The sequence below is a fragment of the Phascolarctos cinereus genome, unplaced genomic scaffold (assembly GCF_003287225.1).
Source record: "Phascolarctos cinereus isolate Bilbo 61053 unplaced genomic scaffold, phaCin_HiC Scaffold_3;HRSCAF=262, whole genome shotgun sequence".
Taxonomy (NCBI): Eukaryota; Metazoa; Chordata; class Mammalia; order Diprotodontia; family Phascolarctidae; genus Phascolarctos; species Phascolarctos cinereus.
In genome coordinates, this window is record NW_027555736.1 from 162,395,633 (window position 1) to 162,422,484 (window position 26,852).

General features: G+C 40.3%; 1 protein-coding gene and 1 long non-coding RNA gene across 2 annotated transcripts in view; one reads left to right on the forward strand and one right to left on the reverse strand.

The window, feature by feature from the left end:
• Positions 1-1,737: 1,737 nt before the first annotated feature.
• The window catches only part of GLDN (gliomedin), an 86,208-nt gene continuing 61,093 nt past the window's right edge, over positions 1,738-26,852 (reverse strand). Inside the window, exons 6-10 of the mRNA XM_020986002.2 lie at positions 24,132-24,269; positions 19,098-19,181; positions 18,879-19,004; positions 12,630-12,780; positions 1,738-6,059 (exon numbers count right to left, since the gene is read on the reverse strand). Of these exons, the coding sequence (XP_020841661.1) occupies positions 5,582-6,059; positions 12,630-12,780; positions 18,879-19,004; positions 19,098-19,181; positions 24,132-24,269 (977 nt within the window). The 3' untranslated portion in view covers positions 1,738-5,581. The remainder of the gene's footprint in view (positions 6,060-12,629; positions 12,781-18,878; positions 19,005-19,097; positions 19,182-24,131; positions 24,270-26,852) is intronic.
• Positions 12,696-26,852, forward strand: part of LOC110204498 (uncharacterized) — a 37,992-nt gene continuing 23,835 nt past the window's right edge. Inside the window, exon 1 of the long non-coding RNA XR_002323328.2 lies at positions 12,696-12,902. This is a non-coding gene — a long non-coding RNA (uncharacterized LOC110204498). The remainder of the gene's footprint in view (positions 12,903-26,852) is intronic.

Sequence of the window (26,852 nt, forward strand, 5' to 3'; positions counted from 1 at the left end):
ACTTTAAAAGTAACAGAGAAGGAGGCACCTATATATTCAATTCATTTCTCTTGTTATTGATAACATTAGTGAGCTAATTCTGTTGATGAGGCCACAGATTCTTAAATGGCACATTTTCAATTCCTATGGGTACCTTTCATTGATTGAACTGAATTTAGGCCAAATGTATAATAAACAGGATTGCAAATTGCCTAACACATGCTGCTGTAGGTGAGAAGGGAGCTTCAGAGTTCAGGATTTGTCTCCTAAATCTCCCTGCCTGCTAATAATTACTAGTTACTTGGAGGAAGACTTCTTGATTTTACCAGAATTTCCCTTTTGCTCTCTTCTCAAGTGAAGACTTCCCATTTGTGAGGTTGTACCCAGATGGAAGAGGTTGGTGGTAAAAGGGGAAACTTATGGGAAGTAGGGTGGTATGGTTGAAGGAAGCTGGAAATTAGGAGACCTGAGTTCTAGTTTGCCCTTGTCCCAAGTCACTTGACTTAGACTTCGGTTTCCTCCTCTGTAAAATTAAATTGGACTAGGTTTTTCAGTTCCATGATTCAGAGTTCATAGCCTAAGGAAGAAACATTAGGATGTGGTCAAAATTCAAAGACAGGTAGGTTACTACACCAAGGAGACTCTAGGCAAACTGGTTTTTGGAAACCAATGCTGGCACTTTTGGATTTCACCCACCTATTATTAAATTGTTCCTATCCTGGAGGAAGGTCATAGCAGATTGTTTTTTCTCTGTAGTGATGTTGAATATTCTTAAAATAAACAGTGGCATGAGTAATATGGGCATGGTCAAACTTAACCAAAGGATCATCAGTTCTATCCATTTGCATTCTTCGACACATTTTCTTTGATGTTTTAAAATATCATGAATACAGATGACATTAGCAGGGCTTGATTATGGCTTAGGAAGGAGTTTGTCAGGTGGGATAGTGGGGAGACATATAGTAGATGCATTTCTATGGGACCATTTTCTTCATTTTGTTTCTTCATCCTTGGTGCCCCTTTAAATGCCTTGGACAGAGAGACAGTTTTTTTTGTTTGTTTTGTTTTGTTTTTGTGGTGAGGAAACCAGTTGTTTCAATCATCTCCATGATCCAATTAACTTTCTGCTACTTATTATCTATTACCTTGGGTGAGCCACACTGTCTCTTGCCCTCAGTTTCCTCATCTGTAAAATGAAATGGTTGGCCTATGTGACCTCTGAGGGTCTCTTCCAAGTCTAAGTCTTTGATTTTATCATCCCAATGAAATCTATCAAATAGGTAACAATTGGTCAGATAGAGTAATCTGGTGGCCAAAAGGGTAGCTGTCTACGCTGACTGATTACCAGATTTCCCCTTCATTTTATACAGTCATCTACAGCGTTTGTGTTTTTCTCCTTTGGGGCCACAGGAAACACACTTTATGTAACAAAGCTTTCTCACCGTTGGAAGGAATGTAACAGTTCTTATGGACTCCCTTAGAACCACTGTGGTGTAGTGGATAGGATGGGGAGTCAGGATGACTTGGGTTCAAATCCTACTCAGGCAATTCCCAGTTGTGTGAACCTGGCAAGTCTTCATCTTTCTGTGCCTCAGCTGCCTCATCTGTAAAATGAGGGCTTTGGACTGGATAGCCTCTAAATCGAGGATCTTATGAAGAACAATGAACTTACATTGTACCCAAACCCTGTGGTAGGAAATGAACTTCTTTCTTTTGAAAGTTATGTGTTAAAAGGTCAAAAGGCAAAAACAACGAATACTTATTTTAAAATAAGGCTGTGCCCATCCATCAGCATTTTATTAAGTAATCTGATTAATGTTAACATGAAATACAGCCAAAACAACCCATTCACCATTACTCATCTTGTTATGCATAATCCTTGATCACAGATGGAACTCTATGGCTTTGCATGATACATTGGAGTGAGACATCTGGCTGAGAAGTGAGAATCCCATCAATCACTTTTCACTTGGATATTTTGTCATCACAGAGATACGGCCAAAATAGACTTAGTGAAGTTAACCCAGAAAATGATAGCAAAATGACAACTAACTCTTGAGGAATCAGCATGTCTCACTTGCAGCCTTAGTTCCTGGATGGCCACCCTCCCCAGACATTTTTTATGAAGGTCAAAAACCTGCAGGTGGTTGTGGTATATGTATATATGCATATAAAACCTTCTCTGTGAGCTGTTTGGGCCCAGAAACTCTTTGTAGCTACAACCACCTGGTACTCAGTGGATAAGTAGATAGCAGAGCCACCTGTCTTGAGTAGGAGGCTTTTCATGTATAAAGAGAAATGGCTTTTGAAGATTCAACCTGATATAAGTTTTAGGTGTTGAGGGAATGTTTTATTTATTTTTAAATGTAACACTATCTGCTTTAGATTAATCCAGTACTAGGAAATTCTTTGGCTTGGTTCTGCTGTTTCAAGAAACTCATAAATTTCAGATATGTCTTCAAGCTAATCAGATCTCTAAGCCAAGAGTTTTTAAGGGGTGTGTATCTGTGAACTCATTTTTTAAAAATATTTTAATAACTGCAATTCAGTATGACTGGTTTCCTTTGTAATGTTAGGTATTTTTTAAAAAATGCATTTAAAACACTCTTTTAAGACGGAATCCACACACTTCCTGAGCTTCCAAAGAGGACCACAGAAAAGGCTGGAATGATGGAAATCATTTAAAACAGTACTAAAGTTCTTCCTAGAATTTTCGAAGTTAGACTGCTTATTTCCTTTTTTTTCCTTAATAGGAAACCTAAGGATTTATAGCCAATGCAGGAAAACAAGAATGTAATCACTTTTTTCCCCAAAAATGTGTGTGAAAACATAAGCTTTCTTAGTCAACCAGATCATAAAATGACCAACTTTTACTTTTCAGCCATGGTCAGACTCAATTGACCTCCTATCACTTTGTCATAAAGGGAGAAAAGGTATCATTAGAAAATTGAGTCAACAAAACTCTAGTCTCAAAGTGCTAAACTGTGCAGAAAGGAATGCAGATACTTTATCCGAAACTAAGGGGACAGTACTGGCCTATTGTTCCCTGAACATTTTCTACCTCCTCATGCTTATAGTGCACTCCTTTCTCAATCTGTTTCTTAGAACCCTGTTACTTTCAAGACTCAGTTCACATGTTGGAAGTCTGTACTGGAAGCCTCATTGTGGTTTTTCCCTTTACCTCAAATTATCATATAACAACATTATTTGCGTATGTGTTTTATTTAAGCCCCAGCAGAACACAAACCACTCGGGAATAAGAATGGGTTTTATGTCTGGTCATTCTTTTCCATTGCCTAGGACAGTGACTTACATATAGCAAGTACTTAATAAGCTAAGTGCTTGTTGGATTGGAAGATCATTCATGTTTGAGAAATAGAATCTAGTGCCTTTTTTTAGAACTGAATTTGTGTTCATTGAAGTTCATTGATTTATATGTCATCTATATTAAAACAGAAATAACTGTCCATTGACATAGAAGATTTATGTTTCCATATAAGAATTTCAACAGCAAAGAATCTCTTAAAATATTTTAAAATAACACCAATATTAACTAGAAATGAGACTGAGAAAAAAATGCCATGATATGAAAATTTAAATACTAGATACAGTGTGACCTTGGACACAGGACAGTGGTGTTCAAGGTCACACAATGTGCTGCTGGAAAGAATGACTTTGAGCTGTGTCGACATGACATCAACACAACTGATTGTAAAGTGAAAAAAATCAGCCAATCCAACTGAATGTTCTATCAACACAGCATCACTTGTAACTAATCTGACCGGTTTTTCATAGAATCAACTGGTTGCTTGGAGGTTGGGTCTAGGCAAAGGAACATGACTAGCTAGCTAGCTTTAAGTCACCTAAATGGTAGGGTATTCCAATCATTTAGAGCTTGAGGCCTGGCCAGAATGTTGGAACAAATGATTTCCAGATGTCTCTATGCCAAGAAATATAAAGAAAGTATGTTGATTTGAAGTCATCTTTTTCCTCCCTTTTGGGTATATTATAGTGCAAATCTAGAAAATGTCTATCTGAGTAGCAGAAAATTGGGATAATGGCAATGCTCTTTAGGCTAATTAACTTTTTCCCACCTTTGTAGGGCACAGCACTGTATCTTCCCAAGTTGAAAAAGGGAGAAAGCCACCTCCGGTGACTACTCTTGTTGTAGGGGAAGGCAAACACTTCTTTACCTATCCTACTTTCTCTCTTATCTCCCTCTAAGCCCCCCCCAAAAAAAACCCACCAAAAAAATTATACCACAAAACCTTCAGAGGGCTCCCCTCCTTAGGTTTACAAAATCTCAGGCTGATTAATAAGTCAGAGAATCAGGCTTACTCAGAATACAGAATACCTTTTCCCTGATGGGTACAAAAGTGCTTTCCTGTGTACACTGAGCCAGATTTCAGCCCACTAGGGTCCCATTTTAGAAATTCTGAGACCTATAGATATAACCACAGAACTGAATGACCCAAGGCCTTAGTCGTAATGATTCACTACTGCAAACGTACAGGATCCCCAAATCAGTAGAAACCTAGAAACATCTGTCTGCTGAATTGACTGCTGAACAAGGAGCAAATATCATTTCTTCTGGGTTTCTGCTATTCATGGAGGTGAGTAAATTAAGTATGACAGAAAAGTACAACTGATTTAGTTTCTCCCCCATGTAGAATTCCATGCACAATTTCCACGTAGAATACTAAATCAGCTCCAAGATAGACTTTAGCAGCCTCCAAGAAGTAAGTTGACTTCCAAAGGTAACCAATACCTAACCAGGTACTTGAGACTTCATTATTCAAGCAATTAGTTTCATTAATTCATGTGAAATTTTAATCAATTTCAATTATTTCACATGTAATTTGGCAAATTCATAGAAAAACTGGGGAGCAATCCTTGTCATTATCAATACCATTTTCATCCAGGGAGCTGAAAATCATAGATTGTCAGAGTTGGAAGGGACCCTATACAGAAACGATCTAGTCTAACCCCCTCAGTGGATAAGATGAGGAAACTGAGGGTCACAATGGTGAAGTAATCTATCCAAAATCACAGAGATAGTTAAAGAGTCAGACCTGGGACTGTGATCTTGGTCTTTTGACTTAGTCCAATGTTTCGGCCACTAAGGAATCAAATTTCAAAGGAGATTGATTCATTTGCTAAATAGAATATAATCTCCCCGAGGGCAGGCACTTCCACTTTTGTCCTTTTTTCCCTAAGGTTTATAGTACCTGGCACACAGCAAGAGTTTAATAATTACATGTTGATTGATTGATTTCCCAAATAATTATAGTTATATAGAGATCTCTATATTTGTATAGAGATCTCTCACTCTATATATTAGCTACAATGCTTTGTTGATAGGGAAATCAATCAATCAACAAGCAATTATTAAACTCTTACTATGTATTCATATATATATATATATATATATATATATTTTGCTGGATTTTTTGTTATATACATATATGTATATATCACTGGCTTATTTTCTATTCACCCAGCTACCCTAAGTGACCCATTTTAGCTTGGGGTGGAAATATTCCATATTGAGGTTAAGATTTACTGAGGGACAAAGAGATCCTGGAACATTCTGAAGGAACCATCATTTGTTTCCCGTGGCTGACAAAAACTGAACAGGATATAGCATTAAATAGCCATCTTCCCATGTATATAGATGCTGATCTCTCAAATTATAAGCTAACATGGCAAGAACAGACTGTGAAGTTCTTAGGTCAAAACTCACATTGATCTGCTTCCTCTTTAACAAATCAAAAGCAAAGGTTATCTTCATGTCTTTGGTGTCCGTGACATAGAGGATGCCACAGGCAACAAAGGCGTTGCCCGCCTTGGATTTGGGGTACGTGGTGTTGATGTACTGGAGGACCGAGAAGGTGCTTTCCTCTAACTGGGCCACAAAGATACTGGACCCATCCAGACTTGAAGCATAGATAATCCAAAGGCCCTTCTCATCAACTGCAAAATTGAAGTACGTCTTTGCGTTAACAAAGAGGTAATTTCGACCAAAATGCAAGGCATTTTCAATCTTCAGTGTTTCAGAGGTTTCCATTGCAAATTCAAATCTGAAAATAAATTTTTTTTAAAGAAAAGTCAGTATTTTCATGCATAGTGGGAGAACCTCCAGTGAAACTAAAGTGTATTATATTTCCATCATCCTGACCGAGCTACATGAGAGACCAACTGATAACAGTGACATTCTGAAGCACAATTGTGACCATGTCACTCTGGCCGAAACATGCCCTTTATTAAGAATCCATAACATATCTCATTCATTTACTAAATAGAATGTAAACTCCTTGAGAACAGGCCAGGGCAGGGGCTCCGTATTTCTTTCATTTCCTTCTTTATTTTCTGTGGAGACAGAGTCTTCTTTACTGGTCCTATCATCAGAATTGGCCACAGCACAGGGCCATCCTTGCACGTGGTCTGGGCATGGTCACCGTGGTGTATATGTGAAGCAGCAAGCCTAGAGTCAGGAAGATCTGAGCTGAAATCCAGCCTCAAGTACTTAGTAATTAAGTGACCCTGGGCAAGTCACTTAACCTGTTTGTCAGTTTCCTTATCTTTAAAATGGGGATCATAACATGTGCACTCACCTCACTTACCTCTCAGGGTTGTTGTCAGGAGCAAATGGGATATTATTTGTGAAGTGCTTTGTAAATATTAAAGTACCATACAAATGCTAGGAGACCTGAGTTCACATCTAAACTAAGACACTTACTAGCTGGATGTTGCTGTTAGTTCTGTCTGCCTCGTTGTGACCCCATTTTCTTGGCAGAGATACTGGAGTGGTTCGCCATTTCCTTCTCCAGCTCATTTTACAGATGAGGAAACTGAGTTAACTGACTCGCCCAGGGTCACACAGCTAGTAAGTGTCTGAAGCCAGGTTTGAACTCAGGAAGATGAGTCTTTTCTGACTCCTGGTCCAGAGTGCTATCCATTGTGCCATCTGGCTGCAGTCAGGATCCAGGAACACAATTTTAATTAAGTTTTATGAAGTGACACCTGGTTGAAATCAGCGCTGTGATTTAAGCTTGGCAAGGTACTCAGTCATCTAGTGTACAATGCAGTGTGTGAATTTGTATGGGAATACAATGAAGCGTGCTTTAAATATTATTTTTTTGTAATTGCACATATTTCATAATTTGCACATATTCTATTCTTCATTATTTTGTAAACATCACAAATCACAAGCATTACAGTGAAGGGTCAAAGCTTGGCAAATGGTGACACACCATTTATGAAACACAATTGCTGAATGGTGGAAGATAAGGCATACCCAGAGAAGATCACTCCTGGGGTCATGTACTTAGCTCTGTGCCATTCCTGTTGTCTGAAGACCCAGGATGACATTAAGCTTTTATTTCAGTACTCAGTTTTTCTTCCTCCAGGTATGGTGCCTGAGACACTGGTCAGGAGATTGGCAGGGGAAGAGAATGGTTAAGGATGATCACTCCAGATATGAAAGGAACCGTAGGGGTAATCCGGCCCAAATCTCTCCTTTTACAGATGAGGAAAATGAGGACAAGAGAAATTAAATAATTCACTCAAGATGACAGTGACTTGGGGCACAGACAGGGCTCAAATCCCAATTCTCTCACTCCAAATCCAGGTCTCATTAAAGTGTATACCCTGATCCTTCTTTGTTCATAGAACTCTTGCACTCTGCAATCTTAAAGTGTTATTGTTATTGTGACATAGTTATAAGAAAATATTGATATGGATATAAAGAAGCAATCTCAAAGGAGTTAGGTGACTTTAATACCAAGGTAGCAGCAGAAACAGAGCTAGACTCAACCCAGTGCTTTTTCTACCACTCCATTCTGCTAAAGAGTCAGCTAGGTGGCTCAGTGGACAGAGCAGTTGGCCTGGAGTCAGAAAGGCTGGAGTTCAAATCCAGCCTCAGACCCTTACCAGCTGTGTGACCCTGGGCAAGTCATTTTACCTTTTGTTTGCCTGGAGAAGGAAATGGTAAACTACTCCAAGAAAACCCCAGGGACAGCATGATCCATGGGCTCATGAAGAATTGGACACAACTGAACAGCAACACCAAATCTTAAAAACAAAATCCAGACCTCTGATTTCATTGGTGAAGGGAACTCCCTCTCCCAACACAGATCAGCATCTGCTGTGCTGGTTATAATCTAGAAGGACTTAGAAGTGACTTGTCTAAGGTCACACAGCCCTGAGTCTGTCATATATGAGTGCTGAACCCAAGTCTTCATGACTCCAGAGGCAGTTCTCTAGTAACCGTGCCTTGCTGCCTCTTTGACAGATCACATAAGACACTAAGAGCTATTTAAGAAGAGAAGAGGCTGCAGGGCCCAGAGTCAGGAAGACCTCAGTTTAAATCTAGCCTCAGATACTAACTAGATGTGTGACCCTGGGCAACTCACTTAACTTCTATTGGCCTCAGTTTCCTCAACCATAAAATGGGGATAATATTATAGCACCTACCTCCCAGGGTTGTTTCGAGGTTCAAATGAGGTAATGTTTGTAAAGCACTTAGTGCTGGGCCTAGCACATAGCAGGTGCTATTTAAATGCTTATTCCCTTCCCCTTTTTAGAATCTAGGGGCCGTCTGACCCATGTTCTTGGAGGAATTCATATCTAAATGGAGTTGATGAGGGTGAGTTATAGTTAACAGCTTATTTAGCTGGAGAAATGAAGGCTGAGCAATTCAGTTAAGGGCTGTAATCATAAAATGAACACCAGAGGGAGTCATTGAGCAGCAAAAGAAATATTCAGAAATCACTTTGTATACATTTGAGAAGATTGCCCAGTGCTTTAAAATTTGCAAAATGCTCTCCCTCATGACAGCTCTATAATGTAGACAGTGCGAACATCAATATCACCACTTCACAGATGAGGAAACTGAGGCTCAAAGAGGTTTTGTGCGCAGAAGCAATATGGCAAGATGTTGTAGTAGTGTCAAACTCATTTAGAAAAGGCCACTAACCTGAACATAAGGAACCCTGCAAACTGCGTCGTGACTTATAAAGCCACAAATTAGCATTATCCATGTTGTATTATATTTTTTATTTATTTTGTTAAATATTTCCCAGTTACATTTTAATCTGATGTGGCTGCATTCAGGATTTTGCAGGAGGATTGAGGCAGAGAGGCTGACACCTCTGGTGTAATGGATTTGGTACTGGACTTAAAGACAGGAAGTTCTGGGTTCAAATCTTGCCTCTGATGCTCGACAGCTAAATAAGTCTTGGGAAATCATTTTGCGTCTTTGGAGTTCAGTTCCTCTTCTAGGAAATGAGGGGATTGGACTAGATGGTGTCTGAGGTTCCTCCCAGCTCTAATTCTACGATGTTATGATTTGTCCATGGCCAATTGTCCTAGTAAGCATGAGGGGCAAATGGGATAGGTACTGAAGAATCAGGACAAGAGCTCTTTGAGCCTGAGTCAGGTTTGGTTTTCAGTTGAACCAATAGCACCTGCTTGATGACCTCGTTCCTGCCCTGGGAGAATTTCTTGAATTTCTAGTGAAATTCAGGGTTTGGGGTCAGGCAAAGCCACAGCCTGACTTCCACCAGATTATAGCAGTGGGCTGTAGTGGCACAAGGACCCAGTAAGTCAGGGCAGACTGGGTAAAATCCACTTGTGTTCTCTCCAGTATTGGATACATCTTCCCTCATGTCTACAACTTGCCCAGGAGTAGGAGGCATGCTCCTTGCTCCTCATTACCAATTCCAGACCAACATTACTCAGCAACTGCTCCTTTGAGGTTCACTCCATCCATTTATATCACCCTGCCCAGGTCCTAGTTGCTATACCTGTTTTCCTCCACATAAGTCTCTCTTTTTTTCTCGAGCTCAGCACCTGGCTCATGTATTCTTCCCTACCTCCAAACTCTTACTCTCATACTAGGGAACTTCAGGATATATATTGATATGAACACTCTGGTGTCTCAGTTTATCTGTTTTCCCAAATTCCATGACCTGTGCTTCTTACTTTACCTCAATGGTCATTGGACAAGCTATTAGATAAGCTATTGTCTGATATATTCTGCCCTTTCATAGCCAACTTCCTAGAAGAAAAAGTCCTTTATATTCTGCCTCTACTTCTTTATTTCCCATTCTTCTCTCAGTCTCTTGCAATCTGGGTTTCATCCCCACCCCTTGACTGAAATTGCTCTCTGCAAGATCACCACCAATCTAACTGCTAAATCTAGTCCTCATCCTTCTTGACTTCTTTGCATCATTTGACCATGTTGACCATGCCCTTCTCCTAGGAACTAGTGATTTCTTGGGTGTTGGCGATGCTGCCTTCCTGGTGCTCCTCCCACTTGTCTGACCACCCTTTGGTGTTTTTTGCTGGATCATCACTGACATCCTCCTCCCTGTGCACAAGGCTGTATTCTAGGACCACTTCTTTGTATACTCTCTTGATAATCTCATCAACTCCCATGACTTTAAGTATCATCCCAATGGAGATGACTCCCAAAGCTATATATTCAGCCTTCATTTTTCTCCTGAGCTCCAGTCCTACATCACTAACTGCCTACTGGACATCTCCACCTGGAGGCTCCATATGTCACTCAAACTCCACATGTCCATAACAGAACTTATTATCTTTTCACCTAAACCCAGCCCTTTCCCTAACATTCCCATATCTGTTTAAGGGTACCACAACCCTGTTAGCCACCTGGCTTTACAACGTTGGGTAATCTTTAACTCTTCACTCTCAAGTCTCGTGGATTCTACCTCCAACACACCTATCAAAACCATCCTTTTCTCTCCATTCACAGCGCCACCATCTGGCTTCAGGTCCTCATCACCTCTCACCTGCACCATTGCAAGAACCTCTTAGTTGGGGTCTCTGCGTCGAGACTCTCTTTTCCAATATATCCTTCACATAGCTATCAAAGGATGAACAACAACAAATTGATATTCCTAAAAACACAAGCATTACCATGTTATTCCCCTGATAAAGCAGTTTTTTGGTGTGCCTTTTCTCCCCCATTTTATTGATTGTTTTGTTTTTACGTTAAAAACATTTACAGATTATGCTCACTTCATGAGAGGTTACCTGTAACAAAGTAAATCAGTTAGGTAAAATTAATAATATAGTGACATTATCTGAAAATTCATGCAACATTCCATATCCATAGCAACAACCCCATCCCCTGCCCCCATCCCTAACTCTCTTAATTAAGCAGTTTTAATTGTCTCTATAATAATTTATTGAATGACTATCTGGTATTTAAATACAATATGGCTCCAACCTATCTTTCCACATTGATTTCACATTAGTTCCCCTTGGTTACTCTTTAAGCCATAGTGATTGAGTGAGCATCAGGTCAAGGGAAGAGATGGATCTTAAGACAGAGATTGTGGTATCTGTGCCTTTTAATCTCGAATGGCATCAAGGGGTGTTAGCAATTCAACAAAAACAAAATTGAGGAGTTGTTTCTTCCTAATACCAGGAAAAATTTCCTCTCTCAAAGGCTAGTGACCTTCTAGTTTCTCACAGCAATTGTTGCTCTCCTTTTTGGATACTCAGTGCAGGGATATCAGCCTTCTAAGCAGTCATTAAAAGCAGTTGTGCAGAAGCACCCACTGGGAATGTGGCACCTTCAAAGTACTGTTAACTCTCATGAGCACAGAGCATGTTAGTGGAAAGAGCACAAGATTGGGACTTCGACTTCAATCCTGGTCCTGGCTCTGTCCTCAGTTGTCATGTGACCACAGGCAAGTCACTGAGAGGCAATGTGGTAGTTCAGGGGTATGCTGGTAAATGTTTAACAACCGACTCACCATGTACCCGTGACCCACTTTTAAATTTAATCTGCATTATTAAATTTCCTTCATCACTTTCTTAAGTCTAGACAATCAACAAAGCTATAAATCAAACCCTCAATGGTAGCAAAGCTATAACTGGCTCCTGCACCCTTGAGTATAAGGGGCTAGTGTACTTGATGTGGGGTCAGGAAGATGTGGTTTTAAATCCTATTTCTGACCCCTAGTATCTGTGCGACCCTGGGCAAGTCATTTAACCTTTAAGGAACTCAGATTTTTTTTATCAATAAATTGGGGCTAATAATACTTGCAGTGCTTACCTCAGAGGTCAAAGGTAAGAATAAATGCAAGTTTTTTTTAATTTTTTTAGGCAATTGGGGTTAAGTGACTTGCCCAGGGTCACACAGCTAGTAAGTGTCAAGTGTTTGGTTTAGAGGCCAGATTTGAACTCAGGTCCTCCTGACTTCAGGGTCCGTGCTCTATCCACTGCACCACCTAGCTGCCCCAAGAATGAATGCAAGTCTTAAAGAGCTAAATGAGTGTCAGCTATTAGGATTCTGAATCACTTTTCTTGCATACAATTTCCTTATTTTTAAAATGAGGAGAATAGGCTAGATCAGTGCTTCCCATGTAGTGATCTGCTCACCCTTTGGAGCTTCTAGACAATGTTCAAAGGGGCTGGTGCTAAAATTTCTTCAATGGTGCCTTGAGCAATAAAAAATCATAAGAAATATTATGAGTAGTATGTTAAATTGTCGCTATTAAAAGGGGGTTGCGGAACAAGAACAACAAAAAGTACTGGGGACCATTGGGCTAGGTCGCCTTCCAGGGCCCCGAGGGCTCTCAGATGCCATCATTTGATGATGACATTGCACTTACCTCACAATGATATTGGAGCCTCCTTTGTGATAGTAGAGGTAGTTGTTATAGACAGCATGACCACAGCCGTGGAAAAGGTACCTGAGGTGGACGGGCCTATAACTGTTGTTCAGAAGGGAGACTTGATCCTTAAATTCTTTCACAATGAAGCCTGTGAAGAGAGAATGCACAGAAAAGGAGGTCAAGGTGTTTACCCACATTGCCTGCAATGGCCACGTGAGCAGTTCAGTTGGAAGATTTAGATTAATAAGGAAGACCAGGGGGTGATAATAGGTAATATTTATATAGTGCTTTACCATATTCCAGGCACTGTGCTAAGTGCTCTGTGATTGTATTTTCATTTCATCCTCACAACAACTCTGAGAGACAGGTATTATTATTATGCTCATTTTACAGGTGAAGAAACTGAGGCAAAGAAAGGTTAAATGACCTGCCTAGAGTCACCCAGCTAATAAGTGTCTGAGGTCACATTTGAACTCAGGTCTTCTTGACTCCAAATCCAGTGGTCTATCCACTGTGTCACTTAGAAAACAGTGAAAACCATTGCATTTGTTTAGATGTAGAAAGCTTAAGTCATCTCTCTGTCAGAGTCAGAGAGGAATGGCAGAAAGAGCTTAGGTTCAAATCTCAGCATTCTCATCTATTACCTCTATGACCTCTAAAACCACTATGTACCTCAGTGTCATATTTCTGTTACATGAGGGGGTTGCATTGGGATCTCTAAACTCCTTCCAGCTCTATTTTGTGATCAGAGGATTTAAAATCTTGAATAGATTGACCAGTCAATGGCCTACGAGGTCCTTCCTCACTCTGAAGTTGTCAGATTTGTTTTATTCTTTTAAAAAAAAATTAAATATTTTATTGAAAACTTAATATGGAACTTCAAACAACTAACTTTACATTACAAATTTCAGTTTATGGAAGATCATAAAAACTTTTCAGTCACTCTCTGTAAGTTCCCATCAGCTAGCTAGCATTAGCTAGGGTTTTAAAGTTTGCAAAGAGCTTTCTCTTTGATCCCATCAGGATTCTTTGTTTATGCACTCTTACTAATTTTTCTTCTTAAATGGTACAGTGGGGAGATGGCTCTCTTCACAGTCAGAAAATGTGAATTTGCATCCCACCCCTGACACTTGCTGACTATGTGACCCCAGGTAATTCTTTCAGACAATTCTCTAAGACTACAAATCGTAGAAGAGTTACTGACCTCCATCGGTAGTGGGAAATTTTTCTCACCAGAAATTCCCTGCACCAATGAAATCCCATATCTCAGTGACAACAACAGAGGGGGTCACCCACCATGTGTTCTCTTTTTTTTAATTTTGCATTTTTTCATAAAAGTCTTATAGATGGATTTATATTCCTCATTCTTGTTATTCTTAACAGCTTTATTATATTCTATTATGTTAATGTGCCACAATTTATTTGACCATGAAAATCTTTAACAGGTAGCTCTTTTTCTGTTTTCTTTCAGGGTATATTCCCCATAATTCCATTGTTGGACAAAGAACATGACGATTTTTATAACTTTTACTGTGTGCTGTCAGATTTCTTTCCAAAATTATTGTACAATGTATACAATGAATGAGTGTACCTATGACTTATTTTAAATCAGTCTATCAGGTAACTTTTTTTTTAACCCACTAGCATTTTTGAAAGTTTACCTAATGTAATTGAGAAAAGAATATTATTCAAAAAAAAAAAAAGAAAGTCTATTTGACTAACAAAAAGACCCCAGGCCTTCATATCTCATCTGATCTCACCCATTTATCCTCTTCCAAGGATCTTTCACCCCTTCCAATTTTTGCCAATGACAAAGACACTCAGAAACCCAAACCCTGCTTGGGTTTCTATATGGACTATATGGACATACATAGAAACTCAGCCAGGACTGTAGAATTTGATCAGCTCATTTTCCTGCAGGTCATCTTCATATTGAAGATGCATCTGAGACTGGGAAGCACTGGTTCAAATCAATCAAGTTTTACAGAACACCTCTTTTGTTCAGAGCACTGTGCTAGGCTAGATACTGTACTATGAGGGAAACTAAGACGTATATGACATGTAGTCCCTAAACTCAAGGGGCTCACTATCTAATTGGGGAAAGAAGGCAAATCCATGTTGAAAAGATAGCTAACAGTACAAGTGGGTGGTAAGTGATAAAAGTGAAGGGCTTGCTCTTGGTGGGGATGGGCTGGTTCAGAGGAAGACAATTGTGAGTTGAAATGCTCAGGAACTCTGAATGAGAGCAGATATAAGCTCATCTTTGAAGAATAAGTAGAAATGACACAGAGAGAAGGGGGAAGGATTCTGGTTGGGTTAAAGAGGATGAGAAAGTTGAGGAAACAGCACAGTTTTAGGTTCGTTCAGGGAACAATGAATAGAGGAGTCTGCTGAGGCAGGGAATACCTATAAAGAAGTCACAGATAGGGTTAGAAAGCAGATGTGGGGTCAGATTATGGAGGTCCCTGAAGGAGGGGGTGGGGAATTTTTACTTTATCCCTGGAACAAAGTTATTAAAGGTTTTGGGGCACCAAGGTTATATAATGAAGGAACATTTTAAGAAGATTGATCTGGCAGCAGCCTGTGGTATTAACTGAAATGAAGAGAAACTAAAAATAGGAAGATCAGTCAGAAAATGAGACATGGAGATATAGCGTAGTGCCAAAGAAAGAACCCTGCGCTTGTAACCAAAGGACTTTAGTCTGAATCTTGACTCTGCCACTTACAATCTGTGTGATGATGGACTAACCTCTTTACATCTTTGGGATCTTTGGGATTCAGTTCCTCATATATAAAATGAAGGGGTTGGTTGTACTGAAATGTCTTTAAGTTCTAAGTCAATGGGTCTTTACTAGGATGTTAACAGTAGAAATGAAAAGGAAGGGACACATTAGAAAGACCTTACCAAGGAAGAACCAATAGGACTCCATTCATTCATTCATTCATTCAACAATATTTTTGAGTTCTTACTTTGTGAAGAATTCTTACTTTGTGCCAGTTGGGTGTGTGTGGTACAAAGAAGACTAAGATAAAGAAGACAAAGGCACACCCTTAGATATTTACAATTTACTTGGGGGAGATAAGATATATATGTGTGTATATATATGTATATATATATATATATGTATGTATATGTATATGTATGTGTATGTGTATGTATATGTATGTATGCATATATATGCGTGTATATCTATCTCTATCTATATATCTATATGCTATACAGATGAGATATGAAGGCCTGGGGTCCTTCTGTCAGTCAAGTAGACTTTCTTTTTTTTGTAATAATATTCTTTTCTCAATTACATCAGGTAAATTTTCAAAAATGCTAGTGGGTTAAAAAAAAGTTACGTGATAGACTGATTTAAAATAAATCATAGGGACACTCATTCATTGTGTACATTGTACAATTATTTGGGAGATATACATAGATATAGATATAGATATAGATATAGATGCTTGGTCTGATATTTAGATGGGTTGCTCTATCATATCTATTCAAATGGTTCATAGAACCACATAACTAACCCCACGCTCTCTTGAGCTCCAGCCCGGCATCACCAGCTGCTTACAGGACATTTCAAACTAGATGTTCCGAAAGACAGCTCCATCTCAGCATATACAAAGCAGAGTCTAATACCTGCCAAACTTCCTTAATTCTGGCTAAGGTACCACCATTCTTCCAATCCCCTGAACTCTTTGACTCCTCACACTTCTTCTTTCCACATAACCGATTAATGAATAGCCCTTGCTGTTTCTACCACTGCAGTGTCTTTGCATATGACCCTTTCTATCCACTCACACACCACCACTTTAATCTTAGCCCTCATAATCTTTCACCTAAACTACTGCAATGACTTCCTAATTGGTCTTCCTGCTTCAAGTCTCTCTACACTCCAGCCCATCCTTCCTAAAGCTCTTGAGTACAGATCTAACTTTGTTATTTTCCTACTAATAAACTCCAAAGTGTCTGTATTTTCCCCAGGATAAAATATGAATTCCCACATTTTAAAGTCTTTCAGAACATGTTCCCAGCTTATCTTTCTCACCTCATTATACATTACTCTTCTTCCCATACTCTATGGTCCAGCCAAACTGCTCTTCTCTCTGTTACTCATACAGAGCCCTTCAGTTCCCATCTCTATGTCTTTGCATTGGACATTTCCCATGCCTGGAATACACTCCCTCCTCTCTTCAGCCCCAGAGCATCACACCCTCTAAGACAAAACTCAGGTGCTACCTTCCATATAAAGCTTTTCCTGATCCCCCAATTCCTAATGCCTTCTTTCCCTAATTATTTTGTAACTATCTTAAATTTATTTTATAATTATTCTTTATATGCTTACATGCATACATGTGACGGTGGGCTGACCAATAGAGGTCCAGTCTTGAGCTTGTGTAATCTGTTCTGCCTTGTATGAACCCGTGTGGTTGCTTGGAGTGCCTGCTTCCAGAAATTTATGACAGTGTGTGAAGGAGGGCCCTGCCCTCTACTTCAGAATATATGTAGGTATTTTGTGACTTTCCTGTCTGTTTACTGCATAATAATAACAAGCATTTTAAATTGGTTGTGGAGTCAGAACTGAATGTTCACACAAAAGGCTACAAAGAAGGAATTCTCTCTTTCCTGATGGCAATCAAGTGAAGACATACTATAAGTTTCTAGGTGGAGAGAGAGGCCTAAGGCCCTTATCTCTACATCTGGACTGCTACATGGTCCATGCATGCATAACTCTGCTATTTCTTCTATGAGGTAGCTGGTGGACCAGTGGATAGAGCACTGGATCTGGAGTCAGGAAGACCTGAGTTCAAATCTAGTCTCAGAAATTTACTAGCTGTGTGACCCTAGACAAGTCACCTAATCTCTGTTTATCTCAGTTTCCTCAACTGTAAAATGGGGGTAATACTACTACCTACCTCGCAGGGCCGTTATGAGGATAAAATGAGAAGATATTTGTAAAAGGCACTTAGCATAGTCCTTGGAACATAGTAGGTGTTATATGAGTACTTACAAAATGATCTTCTGAACTTCTAATGCTGGAAGAGCCAGCAGAGTTTGCCAACAAGCCCAATGAGGAGCGAGCCTTGGTGGGCGACCTATTTAACGCAATTCAGTAGTAGATAAACCTGGGAGCCAAGATGCCATGTTCCACAAACAAGGGTGTCACTCATCTACTGGACCTGGAAATGAACCTGATGAAGGGAGGAATATTCTTAGCAGCTACTTTAAATTTGAGTCTACTCTCCCCAGAGATTGAGGAAGGAGAGGGGACAGTGCATTCCAGGTTTGGGAGGATGTGTTTATACTTTTTATATCTTCCTAGTAAATATACTTTTGTAAATGTTAATTGATATTATTTGGCTATTAGTAATACCAAGGAGATGGGTAACAGGTTAAATGATATTGAAGAGCTAATTACCAGCAATGATACTGGAGGGAATATGCCAGATGGGAACTTGAGCTGATAGCATTAGAAAAGCCCTACTTCCTCTCAGGTGTACCCCTAGAACCCTGATGAGGAGACGTTATCAACCTTGTTCTGAGGATCTGGCCTGCTAGTGCACATGAGGGTTGGGAGGGTAAATCCAGAGTCTAACTCCATACATATTAACTCCCCCAATAGAAAGTAGCTCCTTGAAGGCAAGGATTGTTTCTTAATTTTTATCCCTAGTGGACAGCATAAGTAATCAATCAGTCAATCAATCAATAAACCTACTATATGCCAGGCACTGTGCTAAGTGGTAGGTATACAAATAGAGGCAAAAGACAGTCCCTGACCTCAAAGAACTTAAACTCTATAGCATAGTGTACTAGGGTACATTATAGGAGCTTAATAAATACTTATTAATTGATCAGTTTATTGATTGATTGAGATAGATCTGTCATCTCATTGGAGGAAAGTCACCCTTCACCATTGCAGATTGCTACTAATTTATGCTTTCTCCAGCTGTGGGATTCTTGTCTAAGACCTTCCATAACACCTTCATGGAGAAAAACAACAAAAACTCCTATCTATATACTGCTTTAAGGTTTACAAAATGTTTTCCTCGCAGCAACCCTTTGAGACAGCCATTGCAAAAAAAACCCTGACCTTTTCTAGTCTAGTCATTATGCTTCTGAAAACCAACTCCCTCTTTTTATTAAACAACTGTTAAATAAAACTCACTAAGGATTTTAAGCAGAGACAGAAAGTGGTTTAACAGTATAGTTGGAAGACAGATGTTTATCCATCTGGCAGGCACTGATACCTGAGAAATGTTCAGTCACCCAAATTCGTTCATCACTCTTATTCACTGATTCTTTCATCCAAGTTCCAAATGTGTCCTTAACTTTTATCACCTGGGTGGGACTTCCAATAGATGCAATGATGCATTCTGCCAAAAGAGCAAAAAGGAGTATTACCATCATCTGTGACCCTGAGGCATCATCTTTCTGAATTTCAGAACAGGGAACACAGAATCTGTTACCAGCTTGCGGAGAATGGTGTTCACTGGCTTTCTCATCTGGTTTTCCTGCCAGTGTGTCATCATTTGGTACCGCACATGCATCACCTAAAGAGTTTAAAAAAACATACAGCTAATGTAGCAGGTTCCCATTTTAATGTAGTATTTGGGGAATCAGACTAACGCCTCCCTCATAGACTAACTACAGTACATTGAGCCTTTGGGGGAATGGAGCTATTAGGCCGTGTTATAGGGGCATGATTTGATTGGTGGGATATAAATCTGGGTAACGAGCCAACGAGATTCAGTTCCCAGGGAGAAGCTCCAGATTGCAGTCAAAAGACCCAGGGTTCTGAGCCTAGCTCTGCTGCTCCCTCCCACTAAGACTTTGGAGAAATCATGTCACTTCTGTAGGTTTTGGTTTCCTCATCTATAAAAGGAGGAGGTTGGGTTAGATGGCGTCTAATGTCTTTTGAACTCTAAAATCCTATAATACTAAGTTTTATTGGAGCATGAGCTACCCCATTTTTAGCTAAATATGGGGAAAGGTCTTGGTCTCTAATCATAAAATGATGTCACCTCCTTCACGAAGCCTTCTCTTTAGCTTCCTCCTTACAACCAAGGGAAAGTAATCTCTCCTTCAATTTATATACTTACTGACCTCACTCCTAAAATTTCTCATAGCACTCTTTCTCCTACTTATCTCACTCTTCCTACTACCATAGCTATGGTCTTGTCCTCCTTCCCCTTCCCATCAGTTTGTAGAGTTTTGGAAGGCAAAGCTTGAGTTGCATTTATTTTTGTATGCCCGGCACTTAGCAGGCGTGCCTCATCTACAGTAGTTGTTTCATAAATCATTGCTGAATGGAATGAGGGTGTTGTTCTTCTGAGCCCTAGATCAGTTAGGCCTGTCCAGCATCCTCACAACTGGGGCCATCCAATGAGCCAGTCAGGTTTCTATCATCTGTCACTGCTTGGTGTGTTACTAGGGAAGCTGGTATGACCCTGATTGCCAAGATTTAAAATAAACAGAGACAGAGAGATAAAGACAGAAACAGCTAGAAAGGGAAAGACAGAGACAGAAAGAGACTGAGAAAATAGTAGGCAGGTAGATGATAATGATGATGATGAGGACGATGAGAGACAGAGAGAGAAAGAAAGAGAGAGAAACAGAGCCAGAGCCAGAGAAAGAAAGACAGAGAGAGAGAGAGAGGGAGAGAGGGAGAGAGACAGACAGCTAACCAGTCTGCCTTTGGGGTGGAATAAAATGAGGTCCTAATGCTTTTTAGGATCTATGCTACATAAAAAGGATAAACCCAACCTTGAAACCTGAACTTCCCCCTCTCCCCGCTACAAAGACAAGTTCTCAGAGAAAGAGATGAATTAGTTCAAACTATTGCTTCCAACATTTTCATGATGTTTCCCTATTATAGGTTCTGTTTTCCCAATCAAATGTCCATTTGCAATGACCCAGGCAGGGGAGGACAAGGGAGTAAGCTAGACCCACATGCAATGATCCTCATGGTGCATAAAATCTTCTGTTTAGTATTTAAAGCTCTTCATAGCCTGGCCCCTTCCTTCCTTTTCAATTTCTTAATTTTTACTTGCTTCCTCATACCCTATGATCTATGTGCACTAGCCTTTTTCAGGCATTCCAGAGAATCTTCAATACACACATGCCTTGGCCTTCTTGCTGCTCCTCACACATGATACCTCTTACCCCTTGCCTTTGTACCGTGCCCCATGCCTGGACTGCATAGGATGTTACTCTCCTGCTCAAACACCTTGAGTGGCTCCCTGTCATCCCTAGCCTTCAATGTAAACTCCTGTCATTTAACCTACTACACACTACCTTTCTAGCTTTATTTCACATTACTCCCCTTCACACACTCTACATTAAAGCACTTTTCTCCTCATTGTCTACATAACTCACCAATGCCAGAAGAAATAATGAAAGGTTAGTGAGAGTCATTAGAAGGCTTAATGAAGCTTTCTTGGTACCTGAGTCATGGTGGAAAGAAGGGTGCTATCCTCCCAAATAATCGTGCCTCTGACTATCTACTAGGTGATGACTGAATAGGTCTGGGACATAGATGTGATGTGGAGCAGAGGAGGAGCCAATGCCTCAGGCCGAGGGGCCAGGAGACTGGAGAATCCCAGCCAAAGGAAGTGGTCTTGGTCTCTAGACTTCATTAGTTAATACTTCTGTCCACTGTGGAATACCTTCCATTATTTTGAGAAGTGCCGTATCAAAAGCACTGAAACTAAGAAGGCAAAATAGTGTAGTGGAAAAAGAGCTGTGACCCTTGAGTCAGAGCACCCAGGTTCAAGTCTCTGCTCTGTTACTTACTACCTGTGCAATTCCAGGCATGTGACTTAACCTTTCTGAGCCTCAATTTCCTCATTTGTAAAGTGAGAGGTTTGGACTTAATGATCTCTAAGGTTCCTTTTACCAATAAGAATTATGAGTCTAAGATATTATGGTAATTCATAGCAAAATAAGTCATTTTCTTGTCCATAAGAAGTGGGGGTTGGACTAAATGGTATTTAAGTTCCCTTCCAAGGACAAAATTCTTTGTGAAGTACTTCTCTCCTTGAAGACAGCTCTCTGGGGGTTGTGTTGTGACTACCCTGTGGGTTATCATGCTCTGATCAGCCTTCATCTGGAACCTTCTATCGCTGCTGCTGGGGCTACCCTCAGTAGCTTTGACCTTAGCCTTGAGCATAAGGCAAAGGAGTAGATTAGATCCTGATGATCTTTTTCTGTTGCACTGAAGAATCTGTAACCATTGCCATTCCAATCTCCAGTCTAAAGTTGGAGGGAATAGTAATAGGAGGGGAAGAGAGACAGAGAGACCGAGAGGGAGAGGGAGAGACAGAGACAGAGACAGAGAGGGAGAGACAGACAGAGCAAAAGCAGGAGGGAAGGAGAGGGCAAGGACAGATACAGACAGACAGACACAGGCATACAGACACAGAGACAGACAAAGAGGGAGGGAGGGAGGAAGGGGGGTGAAGAAAAGGGTGATAAGGAGAGAGAGAGAGACAGAGACGGACAGAGACAGAGAGAGGCACAAAGAGAGATACAGACAGAGACAGAGAGAAAGAGGGAGGGAAGGAGAGACAGAGAAGGAGAGGGAGAGACAGAAAGAGAAAGAGAGAGAAAGACATAGAGAGATAGACACACAAAGAGAGAAAGAGGGAGGGAAGGAGAGAGAGAAAGAGAGAGAGGGAGAGAGAGGAGAGAGATGGGGAGAGGAGAGAGATGGGGAGAGGAGAGAGACAGAGGAGAGGGAGAGAGGGAAAGAGGAGAGGAGAAGAGAGGAGAGAGAGAGAGAGAGAGAGAGAGAGAGAGAGAGAGAGAGAGAGAGAGAGAGAGAGAGAGAGAAATTCAAATGAAGGGGACTTAGTGAGGAGAACAGAATGCATTTATCTCAAAGATGAAGGGGAGATAATAGCATCTCACTGAAAGTCATTCCCTCCCTCCCCATACTTGGGCTGACACAACTGACCCTGCTTCTTTGTCGGTGTGCTTAAGTGGCATAAAGAGCTTCTCCAGGAACCAACTGTCACTGGCTAGCAATGCATTTGGCAAATTAAAACTCCATGAATGCTTTGGCAAAGTCCCTCTTATTCACCCAGAGTTGATTGCTGCAGTTCATTCTCTGAAAGAAGCCTTGACAAAGGGGAACGATGTTAATGGAGAAGATGGTCTGGATATCAGAAAAGGTGTAGTTATGCAGCGAGAGAAAATGATTCCCAACTGGTGATGAGCATTGTAATCCAGCTTCGCTAAGGCAAGGACATCTTTTAAAACATACATTTACCAAAAGCTGAGTGTAGCCTTAATGCGTCTTCTAGAAAGAAGAGGGAGGTGTAGCTCTCTGAGTACCCGAATTGCACGCAGGGGCAAATGGAAGATAACTCCATAGGTAGATTCTGAAATCAGCTCAAATATGGAGGCAAAGGAAGAGACAGACATTCTATGGGTCTATCTGGGATCCAGCTGTAGGATTCTATGTTTCTAGGATCATTGTATTTTCAGTATGTTGACCTAAGCGGTCCTTTTTCAGGCATCCCAGAGAATTTTCAATGCATACACACGCTAATAGGCTTTCATCTACCCAGCTTGGGCCCTAGCATGTGGAAGTAGGGTTGAGGCAAGTATCTCATTACATTATTATCTCATGTAGAAAATCTTATCTTCCCTAAAAGTCTTTTTTTTTTAAATCAAAGTAGCCTCTTTCTTCCTAACTAATTAAAAAAAACCTTTTGCTTTTCAAATTGGCCAACAAACCTGTCCCCTTGATCTGAGTGAATTTGAGTACAACGTTGATGTGAGTGGTCTTCCATCTCTAAATATAGACTTACACGTCTCTAGCACTAATATCTTTGTTAACAAGAGTATATGCAGACAAGAGATACCAGATCCCATCAGTCCTATTGTCAGGCCCTTTCCTTCCTTTGAAAGCACAAAGTTTCTAAAGGATACATAAATAGAGAGATTTGGATGGGTTTGGGGGAGAGGGGGAGAGGTGTATTTGGGCAAAGAAAGAAGGAATCTGAAGGATCTAGTATGGTTGCCAGGGAAGGTGGAAGAGGGCTTAGGTACAAATTTGAATTGAATTGTGATTTGTCCCTGGCTATGAGTGCTTTAGTTTCTGATGAACATTTTTGTTTATGGGGGAGAAGCTACCTTTTCAGTTTGACTTTAGCTAAACTAATATCTACTGGGCATTAAATAGTATTTTGGGAGGGTAATGTGGGGGGAATCTATTCTTAAGGATATCTGGTAGCCCTCCAACTACTGCTACTGCTCATCAAGGAACAGTGTGGTGCTGTGGAGAAAGAACTGACTTCAGGGCGAGAAGACATAGGTTTGTGTCTTGGGTCTTTCACTAACAATCTGGGCAAGCCTGGGCAAGTCACTTAACCCTTGTGTACCTCAGTTTTCTCATCTGCAAAGTGGATATGTATATGAAATTCAATGTAATGCATATGGAATTAAAAGGTACTAAAGTCTCAAGAAACAGAGATGAAACCAGGGGCTGTAGTGACCTGTGCATTGGCCATTAAACATATTTGCCTGGCGCTGGGCTTTGGCTTTTCTGCTTCTGGGTGGGCCAGGTGGACCTTGAGGGCCAGGGGGTCCAGGAGGGCCAGGGAGGCCTGGGGGACCTTGCTCCCCTTTGGCACCTAGAGAGAAACAGAGAAAGAGAGTGAGAGACATTGTCATGGACACAGCTTTCATTTCACATAGTAAAAGGATGTTGTGAAACTTTTTCTCAATGGATTATAGATGTAGACCTAGAAGGATCCTGAGATGTTAATGACTCTGACCCCTTCACTTTATTTATTTTTTTCAAAGATTTTTTTAAATATAAATTTGTTTATTTTTAGTTTTCAACATTCACTTCCACAAGTTTTTGAGTTCCGAATTTTCACCCCATCTCCCCCCTCGCCCCACCCCAAGATGGCATGCATTCTGAATATCCCTTCCCCTAGTCTGTCCTCTCTTCTATCTCTCTCCCCTTCTCTTATCCCCTTCCCCTTCTATTTTCCTGTAGGGCAGGATAGACTTCTGTACCCCATTTCCTGTATTTCTTATTTCCCAGTAGCATGTGAAAACATTTTTTTTAAACACACATGTTTTTAAAACTTTAGGTTTCAAATTTTCTCTTCCTCCCTCCCCACCCACCCTCATTGAAAAGGCAAGCAACTCAATATAGGTTGTACATGTGCAGTTATGCAAAACACGTCCATAGTAGACATGTTGTGAAAAACTAACTCTATTTCCCTTAATCCTATCCTGCCCTCCCATTTATTCTATTCTTTCTTTTGACCCTGTCCCTCCTCAGAAGTATTTACTTCTGATTACCCCTTTCCCAATCTGCCCTCCTCTCTATCATCCCCCTGCTCTCTTGTCCCCTTTCCCCCTATTTTCCTGTAGGGTAAGACAGATTTCCATACCCAATTGAATGTGTATGTTATTCCCTCCTTAAGCCAAATCCTATGAGAATAAGATTCACTCATTCCCTCTCACCTTTCCCCGTTTCCCCTCCACTGTAAGAGACTTTTCTTTTCTTTTTTTTTGTGAGATAATTTACCCCATTCTACCTCTCCCTTTCTTCTTCTCTGAGTATAATCCTCTCTCATCCCTTAATTTTATTCTCCAGATATGACCCCTTAATCTTCAACTCACCCTGTGCCCTCTATCTATCTATCTACATATACATACATATAATTTTTTTCCTCCAACTACCCTAATACTGACAAAGGTCTCATGAGTTATAAATATCATCTTTCCATGCAGGAATGTAAACAGTTCAATCTTAATAAGTCTCTTATGATTTCTCTTTCCTGTTTACCTCTTCATGTTCCACTGAGTCCTGTATTTGAAAGTCAAATTTTCTATTCAGCTCTGGTCTTTTCATCAAGAATGCTTGAAAGTCCTCTATTTCACTGAATGACCATTTTTTCCCCTGAAGGATTATACTCAGTTTTGCTGGGTAGGTGATTCTTGGTTGTAATCCTATCTCCTTTGCCCTCCGGAATATTATATTCCATGCCCTGCGGTCCTTTAATGTAGAAGCTGCTAAATCTTGTGTTATCCTGATTGTGTTTCCACAGTACTTGAACTGTTTCCTTCTGGCAGCTTGTAATATTTTCTCCTTGACCTGGGAACTCTGGAATTTGGCTATAATATTCCTAGGAGTTTTCCTTTGGGGATCTCTTTCAGGAGGAGATCTGTGGATTCTTTCAATTTCTATTTTGCCCTCTGGTTCTAAATATCAGGGCAGTTTTCCTTGATAATTTCTTGAAAGATGATGTCTAGGCTCTTTTTTGATCATGGCTTTCAGATAGTCCAATAATTTTTAAATTCTCTCTCTTCAATCTATTTTCCAGGTCAGTTGTTTTTCCAATGAGATATTTCACCTTGTTTTCTAATTTTTCATTCTTTTGGATTTGTTCTACAGTGTTTGATTTCTCATAAAGTCACTATCTTCCAATTGCTTATTCTAATTTTTAAGGAAGTATTTTCTTCAGTAATCTTTTGGACTTCCTTTTCCATTTGGCCAATTTTCTTTTAGGGCATTTTTCTCCTCATTGGCTTTTTGGACCTCTTTTGCCATTTGGGTTAGGCTATTTTTTAAGGTGTTACTTCAGTATTTTTTTGAGTCTCCTTTAGCAAGCTGTTGACTTGTTTTTCATGATTTTCTTGCATCACTTCATTTCTCTTCCCAGTTTTTCCTCTACTTCCCTTACTCGCTTCTCAAAATCCCTTTTGAGCTCTTCCAAGGCCTGGGACTGATTCATATTTTTCTTGAAGGCTTTGGATGTAGGAGCTTTGACTTTGTTTTCTTCTGGTTGTATATTTTGATCTTCTTTTTCACCAAAGTAAGATAATATAGTCTGACTCTTTTTGCACTGCTTGCTTATGATCCCGGCCAATTACTTGAGTTTTAAACTCTTTGTTAAGGTAGGAATTTGCTTCCAATGTGGAGAATGTACTGTCCCAAGCTTCAGGGGTTTGTACAGCTGTTTTCAGAGATACTTGTAGGGCCCTGTAAATTTTCAGTTCTTCTAAGGTGGTATGATAAGGGGCGAGGTGTTTACTCCTTTCCTGGCCTGTGACTACAAGTACTCCTTTCTGTCCTGTAACTGTTAGGAGGGGCTCCTCTCCACAATCACTACAAGCTCCACCATGCCAGCGCTCCTCCTCACCCCAGCACTTCCACCCAGAACTGTGACCCAGATCCACACATGGGCAAAGCAAGA